The sequence below is a fragment of the Taurulus bubalis genome (genome assembly GCF_910589615.1).
Source record: "Taurulus bubalis genome assembly, chromosome: 5".
NCBI classification, from domain to species: domain Eukaryota; kingdom Metazoa; phylum Chordata; class Actinopteri; order Perciformes; family Cottidae; genus Taurulus; species Taurulus bubalis.
Genome location: NC_136593.1, coordinates 29,988,269 through 30,009,056, shown reverse-complemented (window position 1 = coordinate 30,009,056; position 20,788 = coordinate 29,988,269). Strand labels below are relative to the sequence as shown.

General features: G+C 47.6%; 3 protein-coding genes across 3 annotated transcripts in view; 1 reads left to right on the top strand and 2 right to left on the bottom strand.

Moving 5' to 3' along the window:
- Positions 1-576, bottom strand: part of camk1b (calcium/calmodulin-dependent protein kinase Ib) — a gene marked incomplete at its 3' end in the record, with an annotated part of 31,099 nt that extends 30,523 nt beyond the window's left edge. Inside the window, exon 1 of the mRNA XM_079218916.1 lies at positions 467-576. Within this exon, the coding sequence (XP_079075042.1) occupies positions 467-552 (86 nt within the window). The 5' untranslated portion in view covers positions 553-576. The remainder of the gene's footprint in view (positions 1-466) is intronic.
- An 8,215-nt stretch (positions 577-8,791) lies between these two features.
- On the top strand, positions 8,792-18,418 carry nek4 (NIMA-related kinase 4). The gene is made up of 16 exons (XM_079218842.1): positions 8,792-8,865; positions 10,261-10,527; positions 10,779-10,976; positions 11,056-11,163; positions 11,411-11,565; positions 11,680-11,711; positions 12,724-13,133; positions 13,219-13,269; positions 13,472-13,603; positions 13,908-14,036; positions 16,511-16,577; positions 16,658-16,788; positions 16,906-16,997; positions 17,118-17,326; positions 17,405-17,538; positions 17,807-18,418. Exons 2-16 carry the CDS (start codon positions 10,414-10,416, stop codon positions 17,906-17,908), a joined length of 2,064 nt encoding a protein of 687 aa, XP_079074968.1. The 5' UTR covers positions 8,792-8,865; positions 10,261-10,413; the 3' UTR covers positions 17,909-18,418.
- A 33-nt stretch (positions 18,419-18,451) lies between these two features.
- spcs1 (signal peptidase complex subunit 1) lies at positions 18,452-20,512 on the bottom strand. Its single transcript, XM_079218051.1, has 4 exons — positions 20,397-20,512; positions 19,607-19,666; positions 19,450-19,536; positions 18,452-18,665 (listed from the first exon to the last, which is right to left on the bottom strand). Exons 1-4 carry the CDS (start codon positions 20,430-20,432, stop codon positions 18,540-18,542), a joined length of 309 nt encoding a protein of 102 aa, XP_079074177.1. The 5' UTR covers positions 20,433-20,512; the 3' UTR covers positions 18,452-18,539.
- Between the last annotated feature and the right edge of the window lie 276 nt (positions 20,513-20,788).

Below are 20,788 nucleotides of genomic sequence, written 5' to 3'. Positions count from 1 at the left end.
AAGCCTGTTTATTTGATGGGAAATATCCTGGTTGGAGTTTACTGGATGAATCTTCTTAGAGAAGATGTGGAAGTCTCTATGCGTTTTAATGAAAGCACAAGCATAGCTGCTGCCATGCAAAATAAACGCACCACAGTAAACAAACTCATCAGTGCCGCTCCGCCTACATTAGCAGGAGCTCATCTGTGAGGAACCAGAAAAAAGCTGCAAAGAATGTCCTGAACCAAACGACATTGTTGCTCCTGAAGGCCTGCTGCTAAAGGCAGCAGGCCTTCAGGGCCGTGCCGCCCGTGAGGCCTCCAGCTCAATGCACGGAGACGTGACCCATGCACCAACACAGCAGACCACCAGGAGGGACCCTGCAGACCGCACTCTGCCCAAACACGAGCACGATGCGGCATCAATGAGCGCCAGCACCGCTCTTCACCCAGGAGACAGAAGCGGAGCGTGGAGCTGAGACACTCACGTTCCCAGGACCTCTTTGAAGTCGTACTGGTCCTTCACATCGGTGGTCTTCTTTTTCCAGGCATGGCACTCGTCCCCCAGCGGCATCTTCTTGTTGTGACGATCAGAAACAATACTAGTGAGGAAGAAGAGGAGGAGGCGCTCATTAATACATCCCATAAATACAACAGTGCACTTATTGTGCAGCTCACGTTTCATATGGTGCATTGCATTGATGTGATTAAACATTTAGATATCTTATGACATCCGTGGATTTCTTAGTGTCTGCACTCGTGATGACACGCCCACAGTGCAGCGTGACGTCATGTCTGGAAACACATTCATGGCTTCACGTGAAGCGCGTGTCTGGAGACGTGCTTCACGTGAAGCGTGTGTCCAGACACCCGTGAAGCGTGTGTCCAGACACCCGTGAAGCGTGTGTCCAGACACCCGTGAAGCGTGTGTCCAGACACCCGTGAAGCGTGTGTCCAGACACCCGTGAAGCGTGTGTCCAGACACATGCCAGAGACGTTCTGATGGGTGTCGCTCACAGAAGGATGGGAGGTCACTTCTCATGAAGCTAAAAGGATCATTTATTGAAACGCTTCCTCACTAAAACATGTCCTCCATTGCAGTAAGATACTTCACTACTCATGGTGGTTACTTTGAGGTTCAACATGGCCGACGCTGCAGAAGATATGGTCTCAATGTCTGGAATTCCTTTTGCTTATTCTAACAGGTTATGAAAAGTGATGTCCTGCAGTGCTGTTCAAAACAGCTTTTGTGATCTGCAAGAGTGGAGTTTATGACCTGGAGGGCAAAACGTCCTGGTCTACTGGTAATAAGTGAGCCGTTTCGGGTCTCTGTCACAGGTGCTGAGTGGAGTGTCGTCAGCCTGGATGAGCCACACCTGAGCTGGAGTGGCCTGGCCATAAAAGACCTTCTGCATTTGGCAGCCGGTCTCTGGGGGAGAGCCACTGTCTCTGCATGACACAACTGAACTAAACTGATACCTCCACTTAAGTTAGTTTGACTTGTGGTGTGAAAAATAAATCTATTTTTGTTAGCAGCCCGCTCGTTAGTCTCCCTGTTTGTTGCAGCCTTTGAGCCGGTTGTGACAAAGCCAACACTCAGATGTTTGTCCTCATCTCAGTGCCGTACAGCCGTCACTTCTAAACCACTGCCTGCCCGCCCGATGTTCATATGTTCTCATCACTCTTGTATTTATTTTAGGATTTGCCAGGAAATACCAACGTGCAGCTACACCTGCTTCAAACCTTCAATGGCTTCTGGACGCGTGTTCACATGAGGCAGCTTCATACATTTCAAATGACATATTTCAAGTAACTGGAGCGTTCAGGGTCAGGTTGAGTAAGGGGTCTGCGTTCAGGGTCAGGTTGAGTAAGGGGTCTGCGTTCAGGGTCAGGTTGAGTAAGGGGTCTGCGTTCAGGGTCAGGTTGAGTAAGGGGTCTGCGTTCAGGGTCAGGTTGACGTGGGACAGAAGGACACACATGCAGGTCTGTGTGAGCATGTGAAGGCCGAGCAGCCCTCCATGTCACCGGGGTCAGGACCCCATGCAGCAGAGGATGAAGAGGCTAACGGGGAGACGCACAAGACCAAAACCACGTCCTCTAAGACCACATCCTCTACGGGACATGCAGCATTCACCCAGACAGAGAGGCTACTCACTGGTTTCCCATTCCTGTGATGTGCAGTGGACAGAAGAACACACACACACACACACACACACACACACACACACACACACGCCCAGTTAGACTGACCACAGCAGCACACACACACACACACATACACGCACACATACACACACGCACACACACACACACACCCAGTTAGACTGACCACAGCAGCACACACACACACACACACACCCAGTTAGACTGATCACAGCAGCGCACACACACACACACACACACACACACACACACACACACACACACACACACACACACACACGCCCAGTTAGACTGACCACAGCAGGAGGCCGTGAGGTCAGAGGTCAGAGCAGGAGGCCGTGAGGTCAGAGGTCAGAGCAGGAGGCCGTGAGGTCAGAGGTCAGAGCAGGAGGCCGTGAGGTCAGAGGTCAGATCAGGAGGCCGTGAGGTCAGAGGTCAGAGCAGGAGGCCGTGAGGTCAGAGGTCAGATCAGGAGGCCGTGAGGTCAGAGGTCAGAGCAGGAGGCCGTGAGGTCAGAGGTCAGAGCAGGAGGCCGTGAGGTCAGAGGTCAGAGCAGGAGGCTGTGAGGTCAGAGCGTCGGTCTGAAGACCCGCAGAGCGCTGCGGTCCAGCTGCAGCTTGGTACCGAGCATGGTTCTCTGGTTCCTGACATGTTACCCTCATGGTTTTACCAGCTGACATGTTACCCTCATGGTTCTACATGGTTACCCTGATGACTCTACATGGTTACCCTCATGGTTCTACATGGTTACCCTGATGACTCTACATGGTTACCCTCATGGTTCTACCAGCTGACATGTTACCCTGATGACTCTACATGGTTACCCTCATGGTTCTACATGGTTACCCTGATGACTCTACATGGTTACCCTGATGACTCTACATGGTTACCCTCATGGTTCTACCAGCTGACATGTTACCCTGATGACTCTACATGGTTACCCTCATGGTTCTACATGTTACCCTGATGACTCTACATGGCTACCCTGATGACTCTACATGGTTACCCTCATGGTTCTACATGGTTACCCTCATGGTTCTACCAGCTGACATGTTACCCTGATGACTCTACATGGTTACCCTCATGGTTCTACATGTTACCCTGATGACTCTACATGGCTACCCTGATGACTCTACATGGTTACCCTCATGGTTCTACCAGCTGACATGTTACCCTCATGGTTCTACATGTTACCCTGATGACTCTACATGGTTACCCTCATGGTTCTACCAGCTGACATGTTACCCTCATGGTTCTACATGTTACCCTGATGACTCTACATGGCTACCCTGATGACTCTACATGGTTACCCTCATGGTTCTATCAGCTGACATGTTACCCTCATGGTTCTACATGGTTACCCTCATGGTTCTACATGTTACCCTGATGACTCTACATGGTTACCCTCATGGTTCTACATGTTACCCTGATGACTCTACATGGTTACCCTCATGGTTCTACCAGCTGACATGTTACCCTCATGGTTCTACATGTTACCCTGATGACTCTACATGGCTACCCTGATGACTCTACATGGTTACCCTCATGGTTCTATCAGCTGACATGTTACCCTCATGGTTCTACATGGTTACCCTCATGGTTCTACATGTTACCCTGATGACTCTACATGGTTACCCTCATGGTTCTACATGTTACCCTGATGACTCTATATGGTTACCCTCATGGTTCTACCAGCTGACATGTTACCCTCATGGTTCTACATGGTTACCCTGATGACTCTACATGGTTACCCTCATGGTTCTATCAGCTGACATGATACCCTCATGGTTCTACATGGTTACCCTGATAACTCTACATGGTTACCCTCATGGTTCTACCAGCTGACATGTTACCCTCATGGTTCTACATGGTTACCCTCATGGTTCTACATGTTACCCTCATGGTTCTACATGGTTACCCTCATGGTTCTACATGTTACCCTCATGGTTCTACATGGTTCTCATCATGACTCTACATGGTTCTCCTCATGGTTCTACTGTAGACTCAATTATAAATATTCATGCTCCCATGAATTGCACTCTTTTTATTGTTAAATGTTAAATGTATGCACCTCCCGCCAGGACAAATCCCTTTATGTAAAAATATACATGGCAATAAATGCTTCTGATTCTGATGGAGTCTATTTCAGCCCATTATCTTATCTTCCACCTCTTATCTCATCATCTGTGAAGCTGAACACAGACCTCCATGCAGTTGACCATGACCTCATATAGAGGGTCTACTCCTCAGCAGATACCTTATATAGAGGGTATACTCCTCACCAGCAGAGACCTCATATAGAGAGTCTACTCCTCACCAGCAGATACCTCATATAGAGGGTCTACTCCTCAGCAGAGACCTCATATAGAGGGTCTACTCCTCACCAGCAGAGACCTCATATAGAGGGTCTACTCCTCACCAGCAGAGACCTCATATAGAGGGTCTACTCCTCAGCAGAGACCTCATATAGAGGGTCTACTCCTCACCAGATACCTCATATAGAGGGTCTACTCCTCACCAGCAGATACCTCATATAGAGGGTCTACTCCTCACCAGCAGAGACCTCATATAGAGGGTCTGCTCCTCAGCAGAGACCTCATATAGAGGGTCTGCTCCTCACCACCAGATACCTCATATAGAGGGTCTGCTCCTCACCACCAGATACCTCATATAGAAAGTCTACTCCTCAGTAGATACCTCATATAGAGAGTCTACTCACCAGCAGAGACCTCATATAGAGGGTCTACTCCTCAGCAGATACATATAGAGGGTCTACTTCTCAGCAGAGACCTCATATAGAGGGTCTACTCCTCAGCAGATACATATAGAGGGTCTACTCCTCAGCAGAGACCTCATATAGAGGGTCTAGGTCTACTTCTCAGCAGAGACCTCATATAGAGGGTCTACTCCTCAGCAGATACATATAGAGGGTCTACTCCTCAGCAGATGCCTCATATAGAGAGTCTACTCCTCACCAGCAGAGACCTCATATAGAGAGTCTACTCCTCACCAGATACCTCATATAGAGGGTCTACTCCTCAGCAGATGCCTCATATAGAGGGTCTACTCAGCAGATACCTCATATAGAGGGTCTACTCCTCACCAGATACCTCATATAGAGGGTCTACTCCTCACCAGATACCTAATATAGAGGGTCTACTCCTCACCAGATGCCTCATATAGAGGGTCTACTCCTCAGCAGATACCTCATATAGAGGGTCTACTCCTCACCAGATACCTCATATAGAGGGTCTACTCCTCACCAGATGCCTCATATAGAGGGTCTACTCCTCAGCAGATACCTCATATAGAGGGTCTACTCCTCAGCAGATACATATAGAGGGTCTACTCCTCACCAGATGCCTCATATGGAGGGTCTACTCCTCAGCAGATACATATAGAGGGTCTACTCCTCACCAGATGCCTCATGTAGAGGGTCTACTCCTCACCAGATGCCTCATATAGAGAGTCTACTCCTCAGCAGATACCTCATATAGAGGGTCTACTCCTCAGCAGATACCTCATATAGAGGGTCTACTCCTCACCAGATACCTCATGTAGAGGGTCTACTCCTCACCAGATGCCTCATATAGAGGGTCTACTCCTCAGCAGATACCTCATATAGAGGGTCTACTCCTCACCAGATACCTCATATAGAGGGTCTACTCCTCACCAGATACCTAATATAGAGGGTCTACTCCTCACCAGATGCCTCATATAGAGGGTCTACTCCTCAGCAGATACCTCATATAGAGGGTCTACTCCTCAGCAGATACCTTATATAGAGGGTCTACTCCTCAGCAGATACATATAGAGGGTCTACTCCTCACCAGATGCCTCATATGGAGGGTCTACTCCTCAGCAGATACATATAGAGGGTCTACTCCTCACCAGATGCCTCATGTAGAGGGTCTACTCCTCACCAGATACATATAGAGGGTCTACTCCTCACCAGATGCCTCATGTAGAGGGTCTACTCCTCACCAGATGCCTCATATAGAGGGTCTACTCCTCAGCAGATACCTCATATAGAGGGTCTACTCCTCAGCAGATACCTCATATAGAGGGTCTACTCCTCACCAGATGCCTCATATAGAGGGTCTACTCCTCAGCAGATACCTCATATAGAGGGTCTACTCCTCAGCAGATACCTCATATAGAGGGTCTACTCCTCAGCAGATACCTCATATAGAGGGTCTACTCAGGCCACAGAGCTCCAGCAGCCTGCGGTCAGCTGTCCGTGACGCACAAAGCTCTTCTCCACTGAGCTCATTACTATCAGACACGCGAGGTGAGGGAGGAAGAGGAAGAGGGAGGAAGACTGTAGGAGGTCACGTCATGTCAGCCCTACACTGTCAACGGGACTTTACGTCTCGTGGATTCAGAGCTCCGTGACAGAGACCTGTCCATGTATTCTGCTCCATGCGCGCGCAAGGAGCAGAATACACTGTCACGGATTCAGAGCTCCATGAGAGTAAATTCTGCTCCATGCACGCGCAGTCCGAGTCCGAGTCCGAGTCCGGCAGCGGTCGGTCCTACCTGAAGTGTCCCGGTCGGGAGGTCCAGCGGCCGGTCCGGTGCGTCCGTCTGTCGGCTCTACAACTCTGAGCTCTCGCGCGGAGAGTCTGTACTCTGGCAGCGTTAATCCTGACGTCACCAGCCAGCGGACCAATCAGCGCACGCGCAGTGGAGCAGGTAAACGGTTCTGCGACGCTCATTGGTTCACCTGAGGATGAAGCCGTTGGAGGAGTGACGATGTCGACGCGCAGCCGCCCGTTATTAGTAGTATTAGCATTATTATGAATATGAAATAACCTGCTGGAATAACACACACATAGAAGCACAGCCTCCCATTATTAGTATTATTGCAGAATCAATAACTTCTTTAAATCACTTCTTAAAACCCATTTTTATAGAATGTCCTTTTATGAGCTATGATGCAGTTATTTTGTTCCCCTGGTTTTGTTTGTATATTTTATTTATTTGTTTGTTTTCTACTCCATTTGCTCTTTTTGGTTATTAGTTTGGTTTTGTTGTATTCATTGCCTTTATGGTCCTTTTTGTTTACAGTATTTAAGTTATGACTTCTTTGCTTCACTTTGTAAACTTTGTTTTTAAAGGTGCTATATAAATAAAGTTATTAATATTATCAATATGAAGTAAGCTGCGGTAATAACCCAGACATAGAGCAGCATCCTGTCTTCATCTTGTTCTTTGGTTCTATCATGTTTCCATATATTCATGCTGCATCTTTGTGGCTTTGCTTCTCTGGTTTTATGAGAGTTTGTATATGTTTTATGGCTGAATAACAATCTAACGCATGTATTTGTGACTTGCTATAAAGCCTCCTGCAGGGTCACGTGTCTCAGCTCTGGAGGTCTGGTGCGCCACCTAGTGGACTGCATGAGCCAGTGAAGGCAGCTCGATCAAACCAGTGCTCCTTTAATAATATGTGTTTTCAATGAAACAAGGGATTCATAGTTATTGTTTATTGTAAGTGTATACTTATTGTTATTTTAGTCATAGATCTTAATTCCTGTTGTCTTTTTATGACCGACATGGAGGAACGAGTCCAGGTTCTGTCTGGAATTGACCATTGAGGCCATGAGGCCTCCAGCAGGCGCTGTGAGAGCTCCATGTGAGCGCTGTGCCTGCTTCACTTTGTTCAGAACAACCAAGATAACCACAGACTCACAACAAGATAACCACAGACTCACAACAAGATAACCACAGACTCACAACAAGATAACCACAGACTCACAACAAGATAACCACAGACTCACAACAAGATAACCACAGACTCATAACAAGATAACCACAGACTCATAACAAGATAACCACAGACTCACAACAAGATAACCACAGACTCACAACAAGATAACCACAGACTCACAACAAGATAACCACAGTCCTACCTGAAGGACTCACAGGTCCTGTCCTACCTGAAGGACTCACAGGTCCTGTCCTACCTGAAGGACTCACAGGTCCTGTCCTACCTGAAGGACTCACAGGTCCTGTCCTACCTGAAGGACTCACGTTGAGGCTCCTCTACTCCTTGAGGGTTTGGTTCTGTTCCTCTGTCACATCGTAGAAGGTTTGAGTCTCAGACATGTTGACCCTTTATGAACCCTTTCCCTAAGTCAGCATTAGATGCAGACTTTGCTCAAGGGAATTGCCCACAATTCATAGCAGTGTGACGTTAAAAACGCAGTTCCCAATGGAAGCATGGAGATGTAAACAAAGAGGCACGTGATAAAATACCAATTTAGAAGAGTTAATATCATTTTTTATGTTTCATTTCAAAGTGTTTGCTTTTGAAGGAGATGTAGGATGATTCATACTTTGTGTTTTTGTTTTTTTAAGCGTCGACAAAGAGCCCGGTTCAATTGCAAAAACAAGAGAAACTCGCGGGCCACTTTGGAACACTTGGACCTCCTGGCCGCTGGCGGCGCTGTGGCGCACGCAGGCCGGTGTTTGGACCACTTGGCCCCGCTCTCCCGTGGGCGGACTGCCGGTTGCCTAGTGAAGGAACACTACCCGCTGCTGCTTTGCTGCATGACGTCACCTCGTCGTCTCGCGCCTGAGGAGATGGACCGGTACACGTTCATCAGGGTCGTGTGGTCTCGCGCCTGAAGAGATGGACCGGTACACGTTCATCCGGGTCGTGGGCAAGGGGAGCTACGGGGAGGTGGACCTGGTGACGCACAGCGCGGACCGGAAGCAGGTGAGACACCAGTACTGATACACAAGTACTACTATACAAGTACTGCAACACAAGTACTGATATACGGGTACTACTATACAAGTACTGCTACACCAGTACTGCTACACCAGTACTGCTACATAAGTACTGATATACAGGTACTGCTACACCAGTACTGCTACACAAGTACTGATACACAGATACTGCTACACAAGTACTGCTACACAAGTACTGCTACACAGATACTGCTACACCAGTACTGCTACACAAGTACTGCTACACCAGTACTGCTACATAAGTACTGATATACAGGTACTGCTACACCAGTACTGCTACACAAGTACTGCTACACAAGTACTGATACACAGATACTGATACACAAGTACTGATACACAAGTACTGCTACACCAGTACTGTTATACCAGTACTGCTACACCAGTACTGCTACACCAGTACTGATACACCAGTACTGCTACACCAGTACTGCTACACCAGTACTGGTATACAAGTACTGCTATACAATTACTGATATACAAGTACTGCTACACCAGTGATATACAAGTACTGCTATACAAGTACTGCTACACCAGTACTGATATGCAAGTACTGCTACACCAGTACTGCTACACAAGTACTGCTACACCAGTACTGATATACAAGTACTGCTACACCAGTACTGATATACAAGTACTGCTACACAAGTACTGCTACACCAGTACTGCTACACCAGTACTGATATACAAGTACTGCTACACAAGTACTGCTACACAAGTACTGCTACACCAGTACTGCTACACAAGTACTGCTACACCAGTACTGCTACACCAGTACTGATATACAAGTACTGCTATACAAGTACTGCTACACCAGTATTGATATACAAGTACTGCTATACAAGTACTGCTACACCAGTACTGCTACACCAGTACTGCTACACAAGTACTGCTACACCAGTACTGATATAAAAGTACTGCTACACCAGTACTGCTATACAAGTACTGCTATACAATTACTGATATACAAGTACTGCTACACCAGTACTGCTACACAAGTACTGCTACACAAGTAGTTCTACATTGAGGTGTGTGTGTGTGTGTGTGTGTGTGTGTGTGTGTGTGTGTGTGTGTGTGTGTGTGTGTGTGTGTGTGTGTGTGTATATATAGTACAAACACTGTAGGTTCCCAACTGATGGAGAGACTGGCGGTCTCCCATTGCTCCCAGTATGCTGTTAAGACTGGCTGTCTCTCCCATTGCTCCCAGTATGCTGTTTAGACTGGCTGTCTCTCCCATTGCTCCCAGTATGCTGTTAAGACTGGCTGTCTCTCCCATTGCTCCCAGTATGCTGTTTAGACTGGCTGTCTCTCCCATTGCTCCCAGTATGCTGTTAAGACTGGCTGTCTCTCCCATTGCTCCCAGTATGTGGTGAAGAAGCTGAACCTGACCAGCTCCTCCCAGCGGGAGCGCCGTGCGGCCGAGCAGGAGGCGCAGCTGCTGTCCCGGCTGCGGCACCCCAACATCGTGACCTACCGGGAGTCCTGGGAGGGAGGCGACCGCCAGCTGTACATCGTGATGGGCTTCTGCGAGGGAGGCGACCTCTACCACCGCCTCAAGCAGCAGAAGGGAGCGCTGCTACCTGAGAGGCAGGTGGTGGAGTGGTTCGTCCAGATAGCCATGGCTCTACAGGTAAGCTGCTACCTGAGAGGCAGGTGGTGGAGTGGTTCTTCCAGATAGCCATGGCTCTACAGGTAAGCTGCTACCTGAGAGGCAGGTGGTGGAGTGGTTCTTCCAGATAGCCATGGCTCTACAGGTAAGCTGCTACCTGAGAGGCAGGTGGTGGAGTGGTTCGTCCAGATAGCCATGGCTCTACAGGTACTGCTGAAGTCAAGGGCACGCAGAGGAAGGTGGTCTGAGTCCTTTGTGGTTTTGCTCTGCAGTACCTGCATGAGAGGAACATCCTCCACCGGGACCTGAAGACGCAGAACATCTTCCTGACCAAGACCAACATCATCAAGGTGGGGGACCTGGGCATCGCTCGGGTGCTGGAGAACCAGAACGACATGGCCAGCACCCTCATCGGGACCCCGTACTACATGAGCCCCGAGCTGTTCTCCAACAAGCCCTACAACCACAAGGTGAGTTGCTGCTGCCAGGAGACAGGTGACTGGCCATGTGACTGGCCATGTGACTCATGTAAACCCCGTACTGTCCCAGTCAGACGTGTGGGCGCTGGGCTGCTGCGTGTATGAGATGTCCACCCTGAAGCACGCCTTCAATGCCAAGGACATGAACTCACTGGTGTACCGCATCGTAGAAGGAAAGGTGGGTTTCTTCTTCTTGAACATCTCATGAGACCTTCTGTGAAGTCCAGTGTTTGATTTCTCGTTTGGGAGTCACGTTCTTGTTATCTCCATGAATGGTCTCCTCTTTGGACGCACTCTTCATAGCGGTTGGTTTCAATTGTAAACGTTAGCACTCTGGATCAGGAGTGGTTTAATAATGGTTGCTCTTTTACATCGTACGTATGGTTCTGCATACTACTGTAACTACTCTCTGGTTTCCTCGTCAGCTCCCACAGATGCCCAGTCGGTATGACCTTCAGTTGGGAGAGCTGATCCAGAGCATGCTGTGCAAGAGACCTGAAGACCGGCCCGACGTCAAGCGCATCCTCCGGCAGCCCTACATCAAGCGGCAGATTGCTCTGTTCCTCGAGGCCACTAAAGAGTAGGCTGTGTGTTTCTGATGTTCCTGTCCATGAGCGTCTCCACCGTGAGCTGCTACATGAAGTAGAATCTAGACCTGCTCTGATATCTTTGTGTTGGCTTTGGTTCTCACCAGAAAAACTGCCAAGTCAAGAAAGCCAGCCAAAGGTGGAGGTGGACCTTCAGTGCTGGCTCATCGGCCAGCTCCTGAGGGAAGACCTGAGGGAAGACCTGAGGGAAGACCTGAAGGAAGACCTGAAAGAAGACCTGAGGGAAGACCTGAGGGAAGACCTGAAGGAAGACCTGAGGGAAGACCTGAGGGAAGACCTGAGGGAAGACCTGAGGGAAGACCTGAGGGAAGACCTGAAGGAAGACCTGAGGGAAGACCTGAAGGAAGACCTGAAGGAAGACCTGAAAGAAGACCTGAGGGAAGACCTGAGGGAAGACCTGAGGGAAGACCTGAAGGAAGACCTGAGGGAAGACCTGAGGGAAGACCTGAGGGAAGACCTGAGGGAAGCCCCCGGAGGAGACGGGTGAGTGACCGGATACACTGACCACTCGACTCGTATGAATGATGTTTTGACATGTATTCCATGAGTTCTTTACTCTTGTAATAAACTAACAGTAACGTGCCACTATTTCCTGTAATACTCAACCATGCTAGTTCAATACGAGGAGGAGCCTTTTGATTGGCTTAAACGCTGGTCTTCATGTCTGTGGCCATGTTTTAATGCATTTTATTTTGCCACTTGAATATATGGCGGCATGGACCATAATGACGTTTAGACTCTAATCTTAACCTGAACAATGTGAACCATCAGTGAGCTGCTGAATGAATCTGAGGAGGGAATTTAAACAAAGTCAACAGAAAATGTATCTTGCTCTTGCAGCATTATCTTTTAGATTTATAACAGGCATTCTCTCCTGAATAAGTTGAATTATTGATTATTTATGTTCATGTTTGTGTAGATACATTCAAGTAGTGATGTCATAAACAGTCCAGTGGAGCCTATTTACCCAGGCTCCTTCACTCCTGATGATGTCCTTCATCCTCAGAAAGAAGAGAGAGGCCCTCAACATAAACCCGACCTCTCCCCAGCTGAGGCTCTGAGAGCAACAATCAGCGACATTCAGGTGCAGCTTCAGGAGGACGAGGACCTGGCGGAGAAGCCCCACTCAGTTTCGTCTCACCACGGCGTGGGTACTGAACCTATGACACCGCCCCCTCTGGAGGCGGTGTCAGGTGTTGGCCGTTGGGGAGCAGAGGAGAGGAGGGCCTCCAATGGCGTGTTCGACGTTCGTTCACAGGCCACGCCCAGCCAGGAGGCGTGGCCTGTCGGTGGGGAGCAACAGGTGTCCGCTGTGGGGGATATAAACGATACCTGGGAGCTGCTCCAAGAGGCTGCCCTGCACAACCCAAAGCTGGACCTGGAGAGCGAGGGCGCTTCTCCCATCCATGAGAGGACGTCTGCACACAAGTCCACCAGAAACAGCATGGACAGGGTTGTGGAAGTAGATGTGGACGAGAGAGGTGACACCGTGACCCTTCTCAAGGGAGCGCCGGCACACCGCCACACCTCAGACCTCCAGGTAGGAGCTCCTCGTAAGAGAGCGGCGTTTCTCTCAGGAAGACTCGTCGTCTCCTTCTCTAACGTGGTCCTTCATGTCTTCATAGGACAGCCTGGAATCTACTGAAAAGCTGTTGGAGCCGTTCCCTCCGACACTGGTGAGCATTGAACTCACTGCAGCAGAATAAAGACATTACATTTCATTTAGCTGATGCTTTTATCCAAAGCGACTTACAATAAGTGCAATTCAACCATGAGTACAAACGCGGAACAAAAGGAATCAAGAAAGACCCTCAGCTGGCGGTGTCATGCGGCCCAACCAGTGCACACTGTAGAAAACGTGTCATTGTGTCTGTTTAGGAGCCTGTTCCAGAGGAGTCTCCCATACCGGCCAGTCGGCACCAAACTCCTCTGTCCTCCTCATCAGACCCGTCTTCGTCCCGGCAGCACCGAGGGAGGGGCCTCCCACCATCCCATGCGGAGCAGGGCCCGGTAAAAACAGATGCATTAGCTGACGAGGGGCACCTAAACTTTGGGTCTTGAAGTACGAGTCGGGCTCTGAATTCAGATATAAAAGAATCTTAAATCTCATTGAGGGATCCCTCATGGGATAACGGGACACTTGAGAGAGAGAAGGTTGTATTCCTCCAGAAACTGCAGTTTTTCTAAAACTAACCATCATATTGCATTTGTGAATGGACACTCACAATTAAAGCTGAGTTCAAGTCCAGATATGAATTTCTGCAGTACTCGAGCCAAAGTAGTTTCATAGGTATCTTTGTTTTTCCTCTGTTAGTCCAGGGTGACGGCTCCTCGGCCTTTACCTCCACCTCCTGTTCCGAGCGGCAGGAGGGGGGGCACGGAGGGCCACAAAGCCAGCCGAGCGGCCCCAGGGACTTCCTGCAGGGATGGAGGCCTACAGCAGGTGAGCGTGCTCCTCCTCTCTATACCAGTGGCAGGTCCGTGTGTTTTTCGACCTCGGCCTTCAGTGCCGTAGTCCCCACACGGCGGGTTCATACAGACTGTCATGTGTGGACAGCAAACGGTCAATTTATTTTGCACTGTTACGGCATGGAGGTCACACGGGGTGGACCGACCTGCGGAGCTATATTAACCTCTTTAACGAGAGAGAAAACGCTTTATTAACATACTTAAAATATGTAAACTAGGGCTGCCACAACGAATCGATAAAATCGATAAAAATCGATTATCAAAAGTGTTGGCAACGAATTTCATTATCGATTCGTTGTGTCGCGCGATTATTCCGCCGGGCAATTAGTCGCGGAGAAAAAAAAAAGTGGAGCAGAGCAACTGGCCGGACAGCGTTTCTGAGATTGGAGTGAGACACGAGAAAAGCTGAGGTTGTGATCTTCTCAAAAATAGAAGATCTTTGACGAGTCGAGTCTTGGCCAATCAGCGTCTTCATGTTCCTCAAACTTGTTTTTAATGGAAGCTAGCCAGCTTGCTATCACGCTAGCTAACGTGTTTGGTTGTGTATTGTCGTTAAAGTTCCGTTATGTTCCGTTACAGTTCAGTCTTGCTTGTAAAAAAACCTTAACGTGATGAAACATGCCGTCACCCCCCGGTCTGGTTCAGTTCACCAGTCACTCTTAACGTTGAACCGGCTCACCGGCGGATCTGATAAAGGTTTTATTTACTCAAAGTAGAATGAATCAAATCACGTAGTTGGGCTTAGCCAACAGCATGACGTCGTGGTCATAAGAGACCCAGAATGAAAGAGTTTAAGGAAGAGGACGCTCTATATGGAGCAGTACAGCTTCCCTCTGTCCCAGTATTTCATACATATTGATAAAGCAGGGTATGTAAATGCAGCCTCTGGAGGGATCAATTACAGTAAAAAGGGCTCACATTTGGCAGATGTAAAGTATAGATGTGTATGTTTTTAGTGTTAGTCCATTTTGTTGTTTTAATTAACAGCTCAGGGATGTTCAAGGAGCAACCTGTTTGTGCACTTTCTGAAGATGTTTTGCACTGTCACTTCTGTTTTTCAATAAAGGGTTGGAAATGAACGTTTTTTTGATAAAAATGTTTTTATCCGATTCATCGATTAATCGATTATTAAAATAATCGTTATTTGCAGCCCTAATGTAAACCATATGTCTCCTCTTGCAGGGGTTATGGTATTGTAGCAATTTAAATGAAGTTAAACAACCATGTGGTTGTAGAGATAATTAAGGTGCCGTTTTTAAAAACCTTTTTTATTTTGGTCCGAAAATGAGGCTCTTGGGATTTGGGGCACATAAGGTTTACCGGACACTCCGTGGAGCAAGCCTCCAACCTCGCCGTGGCTGCGTCATTAACGGACAATGCATGTTGTCAGAATCAACAACCAGTCACATTTAGTTATAATAAAACAATCCAACAAAACAGCGGCACTAAAACACTGCACACACAAGACATCTCCAGCAGCTGCTGCACCGTGGAGAGGGGAGAGGCGGGACCAGCCCCGACTCACCAGCAGCAACAACAGCGCTGTGGCTGTTTATGATTAAATACTGCAGATGTAAAAACAGTAACACAACCAGCAGTTCACTCACCAGATGCTCATAACCCTCTGTAACCCTCTGTAACCCTCTGTGGGAAAGACGTCATCAGTAAATCCACCAGCAAGTCCGTTTCTCAGGCTTCAGCCTGAGCTTCTAGCTTCTAGCTTCTACCGAGAAGCTTCTTTGGTTGACAGAAGTCACGCCGCCCCACTGACCAATCACAGCGCATGTTAATGGTCATGCTGGGCCACTGACCAATCATATACGTCCACGCCATTTCACAGGCGCTGCACGTCAAAGAATACGCCCAGCTTCTCAAACTAAAGATCTGATTTGTTGAAGTCCATGACAATCCACCACAGCGTCCTCTCTGTGTTCTTTAATCTGCTGAGGCTTAAACTGCTTTTCTCCCATAGAGACACAGGAGAGAACACATCTGATTGGATGAAACTCTCCTTCAAACCAGCTGCAGTGCTGCAGGCTGAAGGCAGAGCAACAGAGGAAGACAATGAGAAAATAAGCTAATAGGGAAAAATAATTATAATACATGTAGTGTATTTGTGAAAAACAATGAAATGATAAAATAGCTATGACTTTGTGATTGTGTTTAGGCCAGCAGAGAAGCTTACAGGCCCTGACGGCCACCACCACTGCTCTATGCAGACCCTTTATTGCAAAGACGTAGAAGGTATATTTCTGAATATTCATTCTGCCTGAAGCGTATAAGAAGCATTATGTCAGTCAATGTAAAGCACTTGAGGCCATAGTTTTAGACAAATGAAAACATAGTTTCTGTCCTAATTCTCTTTGTGCTGGTGGTTTTGATATATTGGTCCATTCTTGCTGAAATCAGCCTATTAATCCCAGAAATATGGCTTGATTGTATTTTCAGGATCGGCCTCTGTCTGCCAGAGAGAGGAGAAGACTGAGGCAGTCCGGGGAGGTTTCCAGCCAACCAGGTAGGTTGAATATTCTGTATCTAGATCTGTAGTAGAGTGTGTACTTTTAGTTGTTGATTACTTCCCTGCTCCTTCCACAGGAGTTGGTGTTCTAAGAAGAGCATCTTATGACGTCTCCTGCAGCCAGGACGAGCACCGCAGCGCTCCAGCTACCAGGTCTGCCTCGGACTCCAGGTCTGCCTCGGACTCCAGGTCTGCCTCGGACTTCAGGGTACGGACGCCCGTCACTGGGACTTTCCACAAAGGGAAGGTCTTCTTGGTCAACCAAAAGGCTGAATGTGCCTTGTGAGCCTCGTGGAATTTAAAACGGAGGTCTGCTTCGTTACAGGAGGGTACGGTGCCGGAGCAGAGGTCCGATGAAGACGAGTGCAGCTCGTCTACAAGTTCCACCGAGCGTTCGGAGGGAGACTGCAGGGAAAGGTGAAAGACGTGCAGCATGAAGCTCTCCATACGACTCTATTATTAACGCTGGAAAGTCTTTATTGAGATATTTTCTTTTTCGCATTGCTTGAGAAAGATGTCATGTAATCCATGATGCAGGAAGACGGAGTCCAGCGACATGCAGGATTTAGTCCACATGATGACGCAGACACTGGGACTGGAGGCTGGAGACGCTGGGAGCGAGGCGGACAAAGCCTTTGGCTCTACGGCTTTACCCGAATTTAAAGTGAACAGGAAGTACAGAGACACCCTGGTGCTTCATGGGAAGGCTCGAGAGGAGGACCTGTCACTGGGTGAAGTACCAAGCGGTGAGATACTCAACTCTATTGAGGTCACGCCCACATTCTGCAACTCTTCAGTGTTTAACCAGCTCCTCCCTCCCACAGGCTCCACGTCGGGGCCGGCCAAGATCAGGAGAGCCATAGAACACCTGAGGACGGACGTGGTGAAGGGTCTGGGGGTCCAGCTGCTGGGCCGGGTTCTGGACCTCATGGAGGTGGAGGACGACGCCAAACGAGAAGTATGCTTTAAAAGAAGCAGAGCGCTGAACACCTTCAGTCCTCCAGTGACACGCTGTGTTCTATCCCAGGAAGGGTAACCAAGCACCGGGTTCTAGTAGAGCTGAATGGAAGGTTCCTGATGTGTTCTAACACACACATGTTGCTGACTTCTTAGTTTACATTAAGTAAAGTTATCAAACCTGAGAATAGATGAACTTGCCCATGCCCAGTAGAATGAATTGATCTGAGTAGAACTCCATTAATTCTCCATGACCCTTTTCCCTGCAGCTTTGCCTCCGAGAGCAGATGGGAGAGCAGAAGTACCGAGCCTACGCTGTGATGGTGAGGCAGCTCAAGTTCTTTGAGGACATTGCAGTGAACGCGTCGTGAACGCTGCTTACTTCACTGTTCTGACTCGTTGGAAGAGGAAATCCTCTCAAAGATCTGACAGGAAACGTTGTCTTTGACAGTTTAGCTAGAAACAAACGTCAATATTGTTCATGACCATGAATGAGTCCCTGACAGAAGCTTTTGGGTCGTCATGTAACCCACAGCGTATCACGTACAGGACTAACGTTGTCTCCCCTCATTCAAACAGAATTATTATTCCTGTAGTGTTCAGATTTCTATGCAACATGTTGAAGTGCTCCTTTTGTAGTGGAAGCTAGAATGTCAATAACTGATTTACTGTATCTTTAAGATATTAGATCCTTATTCTGCTGTATTGTATTTTCTTATACACAATGTGATGATGTATTGTAGATATTAAAATGTAAATCTTTTCTATTAAATCTTTTGTTTACACCCATTTTCCATAATGTTGAAGAACACAATCAAATGTTTCATTCAGAGCAACATAAGAGAAATGCACTGAATAAGACAGCTTCTTTGTACTCAATAAAAAACAACAATTTTAAATAAATGTAACAGAACAGATGTTTATTATTTGGACACCAGTAATTAATGATCAAACACTGTGACCATGTTTTCTCTCCCCAATGCGTCAGAGGAGCGATGGGAGTTATTTGTGCTTCTTCTTCTTGAGGCTTTCCTGAGGCTTCTGGCTGGACTCCCCGCTGGGCTCGGGGACGGCCGGCTGCCAGGACAGAGGGTTCTTCCTGTACATGGGCCATGGAGGCAGCGTGAGCTGCAGGACAAGAGGGTCAAAGGTCACGCCTCCAGAAGCAGCATTGACATGGTATACAAGCAAAGGACCGGCAACAGTGTGCTAAACTACTAATCTATGGCGCTGCCGATGGGTTCACACAAGACGAGCCAGCTGATCAGAATCCATCACCGGCAATCGGCGCGCAATGCATGCTGGGTAGATTTGTGCCCGACGTAGTCAACGCTAATCTCACGACTCAGGCGCCGCAGTACCTTCCCACCGCCTGCGTGGCCCAGTGCATGATGGGAAACGCATGGCTGTCCCACATCAGAGAGCTGATTGGCTCTCAGATCTGACAGCAAACACCACGTGTTGAAGAACATTATTATTTATGTGTAGTTTAATATTTAACGCTGGATTGTTGACTATTAGTCTCATGTTTAATCTAAAAACATCTTGGGTGGTTAATAATACAAAATCTTATTCATACAACACATAAAACCAGTAGTAATGTATTTCACAGGCAGACATAGAAAGAACAAAGGATGCAGCTACACACACATTTATACATAAATATATATTATCAACACGTGAATAAATCAGAACGAGGTCTGTAAACTACAAGTAGACTACAGATCTAACAGGAAGTCACTTCCTGTGAATTCTTTAAAGGCAGCTGAAAACGGTCCGACTTGAACACAGTTGTTGTCAGCGCCCCCTGCTGGTGCTGCCGCTCTTATAGAGCCTATTGTGTGAACTGTCTGGTGTACAATGACAGAAAGTTCATTATGTTGTTCCTTCAAATACACAATAAACTACTTACCACACAGGATATAACGAAGCCAGCCAGGACGATGTAGACGGTCCACCCGAACTGTTCAACGATCAGACCGTACACAAAGCCAATGGCCTGGAAAGAGACAACTTCAGTAAACCTGACCACAGGGGAACTCAGTGTGTCACGTGTCCTGGGTCCTTACCGCTGAGATGAGGATTATTCCTTGGAAAATCTGTTCAGCCAGTTTCTGGCCTTTATAATCCTGTAACACAAGAGAAGGAGACCTGATGAACAGCATCAGCACAGATGGTGTCTGCGGGCGGTGACCTGGGTAAAGAAGCAGCTGGCACTAACCTCAGGGACAGCTTCAAGTCATCCAACAAATTAACTCACAGTTACGTTACAACCAGGGAATAAGTTACTGCGTTAACATCTGTAGTCAGTCATCGATGTGCCTGTTAAAACCTCACATAGATGAGCTATAATGGAGTTAATAACACCTCATAGATGAGCTATACTGGATGGGAGGGTTAATAACACCTCATAGATGAGCTATACTGGATAGTAGGTTAATAACACATCATATAATTAGATGAGCTATACTGGATAGTAGGTTAATAACACATCATATAATTAGATGAGCTATACTGGATAGTAGGTTAATAACACATCATATAATTAGATGAGCTATACTGGATAGTAGGTTAATAACACATCATATAATTAGATGAGCTATACTGGATAGTAGGTTAATAACACATCATATAATTAGATGAGCTATACTGGATAGTAGGTTAATAACACATCATATAATTAGATGAGCTATACTGGAGCAGCTGTTATCAATGTAACGTTAGTTTAGGTTTAAGCTAAGTTAGCCACCGTTAGCTTGTGGAAGAGTAAGTTAGCCACCGTTAGCTTGTGGGAGCGTAAGCTAGCTGCCATTAGCTTGTAGAAGAGCAGGGATGTAGATAACAGCTCCAGTATCTTACCATGTGCGAAGGAATGGACTTGAATATCGACAGCATATCTTCTCTTCGGAGGGAACGAGCAAAAACAGAATTTGGTTGAAGCGCTCGCAGGTGGACTTCCGGTTCCACACAGATACGTCGTGCTGTGAAGGACCTCGGCGAGGTCTCGCGTTAGCTGGCTCGTCACACTTTTTGGGTAAATCTGGTTTCACGTAAGTCAAAAACTTTCCTCGTCAATATGCTTATAGTCTTATCATTAGATTAGTCCCAGATTAACCGTGCACGTATATTATAGTATTGACTGGAAACAGCAAGCAGGCGGAACATTACAATCAGGCGAACGCACGGGCAGCTTTTACTGTTGCTGTTGAGCTGGCAGTTTGTCTGCAGCGTCCTGTCCGATACCTTTAAGG

Excerpts from the sequence above, each read along its gene's own strand:
- nek4 (XM_079218842.1), top strand. The coding sequence starts at position 10,414 with ATGGGCTTCTGCGAGGGAGGCGACCTCTACCACCGCCTCAAGCAGCAG. Across the intron at positions 16,789-16,905 it reads GGTCTGCCTCGGACTTCAGG|GAGGGTACGGTGCCGGAGCA; the intron begins GTACGGACGCCC and ends GCTTCGTTACAG. Across the intron at positions 16,998-17,117 it reads GAGGGAGACTGCAGGGAAAG|GAAGACGGAGTCCAGCGACA; the intron begins GTGAAAGACGTG and ends TCCATGATGCAG.
- spcs1 (XM_079218051.1), bottom strand. The coding sequence starts at position 20,432 with ATGCTGTCGATATTCAAGTCCATTCCTTCGCACATG. Across the intron at positions 19,667-20,396 it reads AGTCCATTCCTTCGCACATG|GATTATAAAGGCCAGAAACT; the intron begins GTAAGATACTGG and ends CTTGTGTTACAG. Across the intron at positions 19,537-19,606 it reads GAATAATCCTCATCTCAGCG|GCCATTGGCTTTGTGTACGG; the intron begins GTAAGGACCCAG and ends GTCTCTTTCCAG.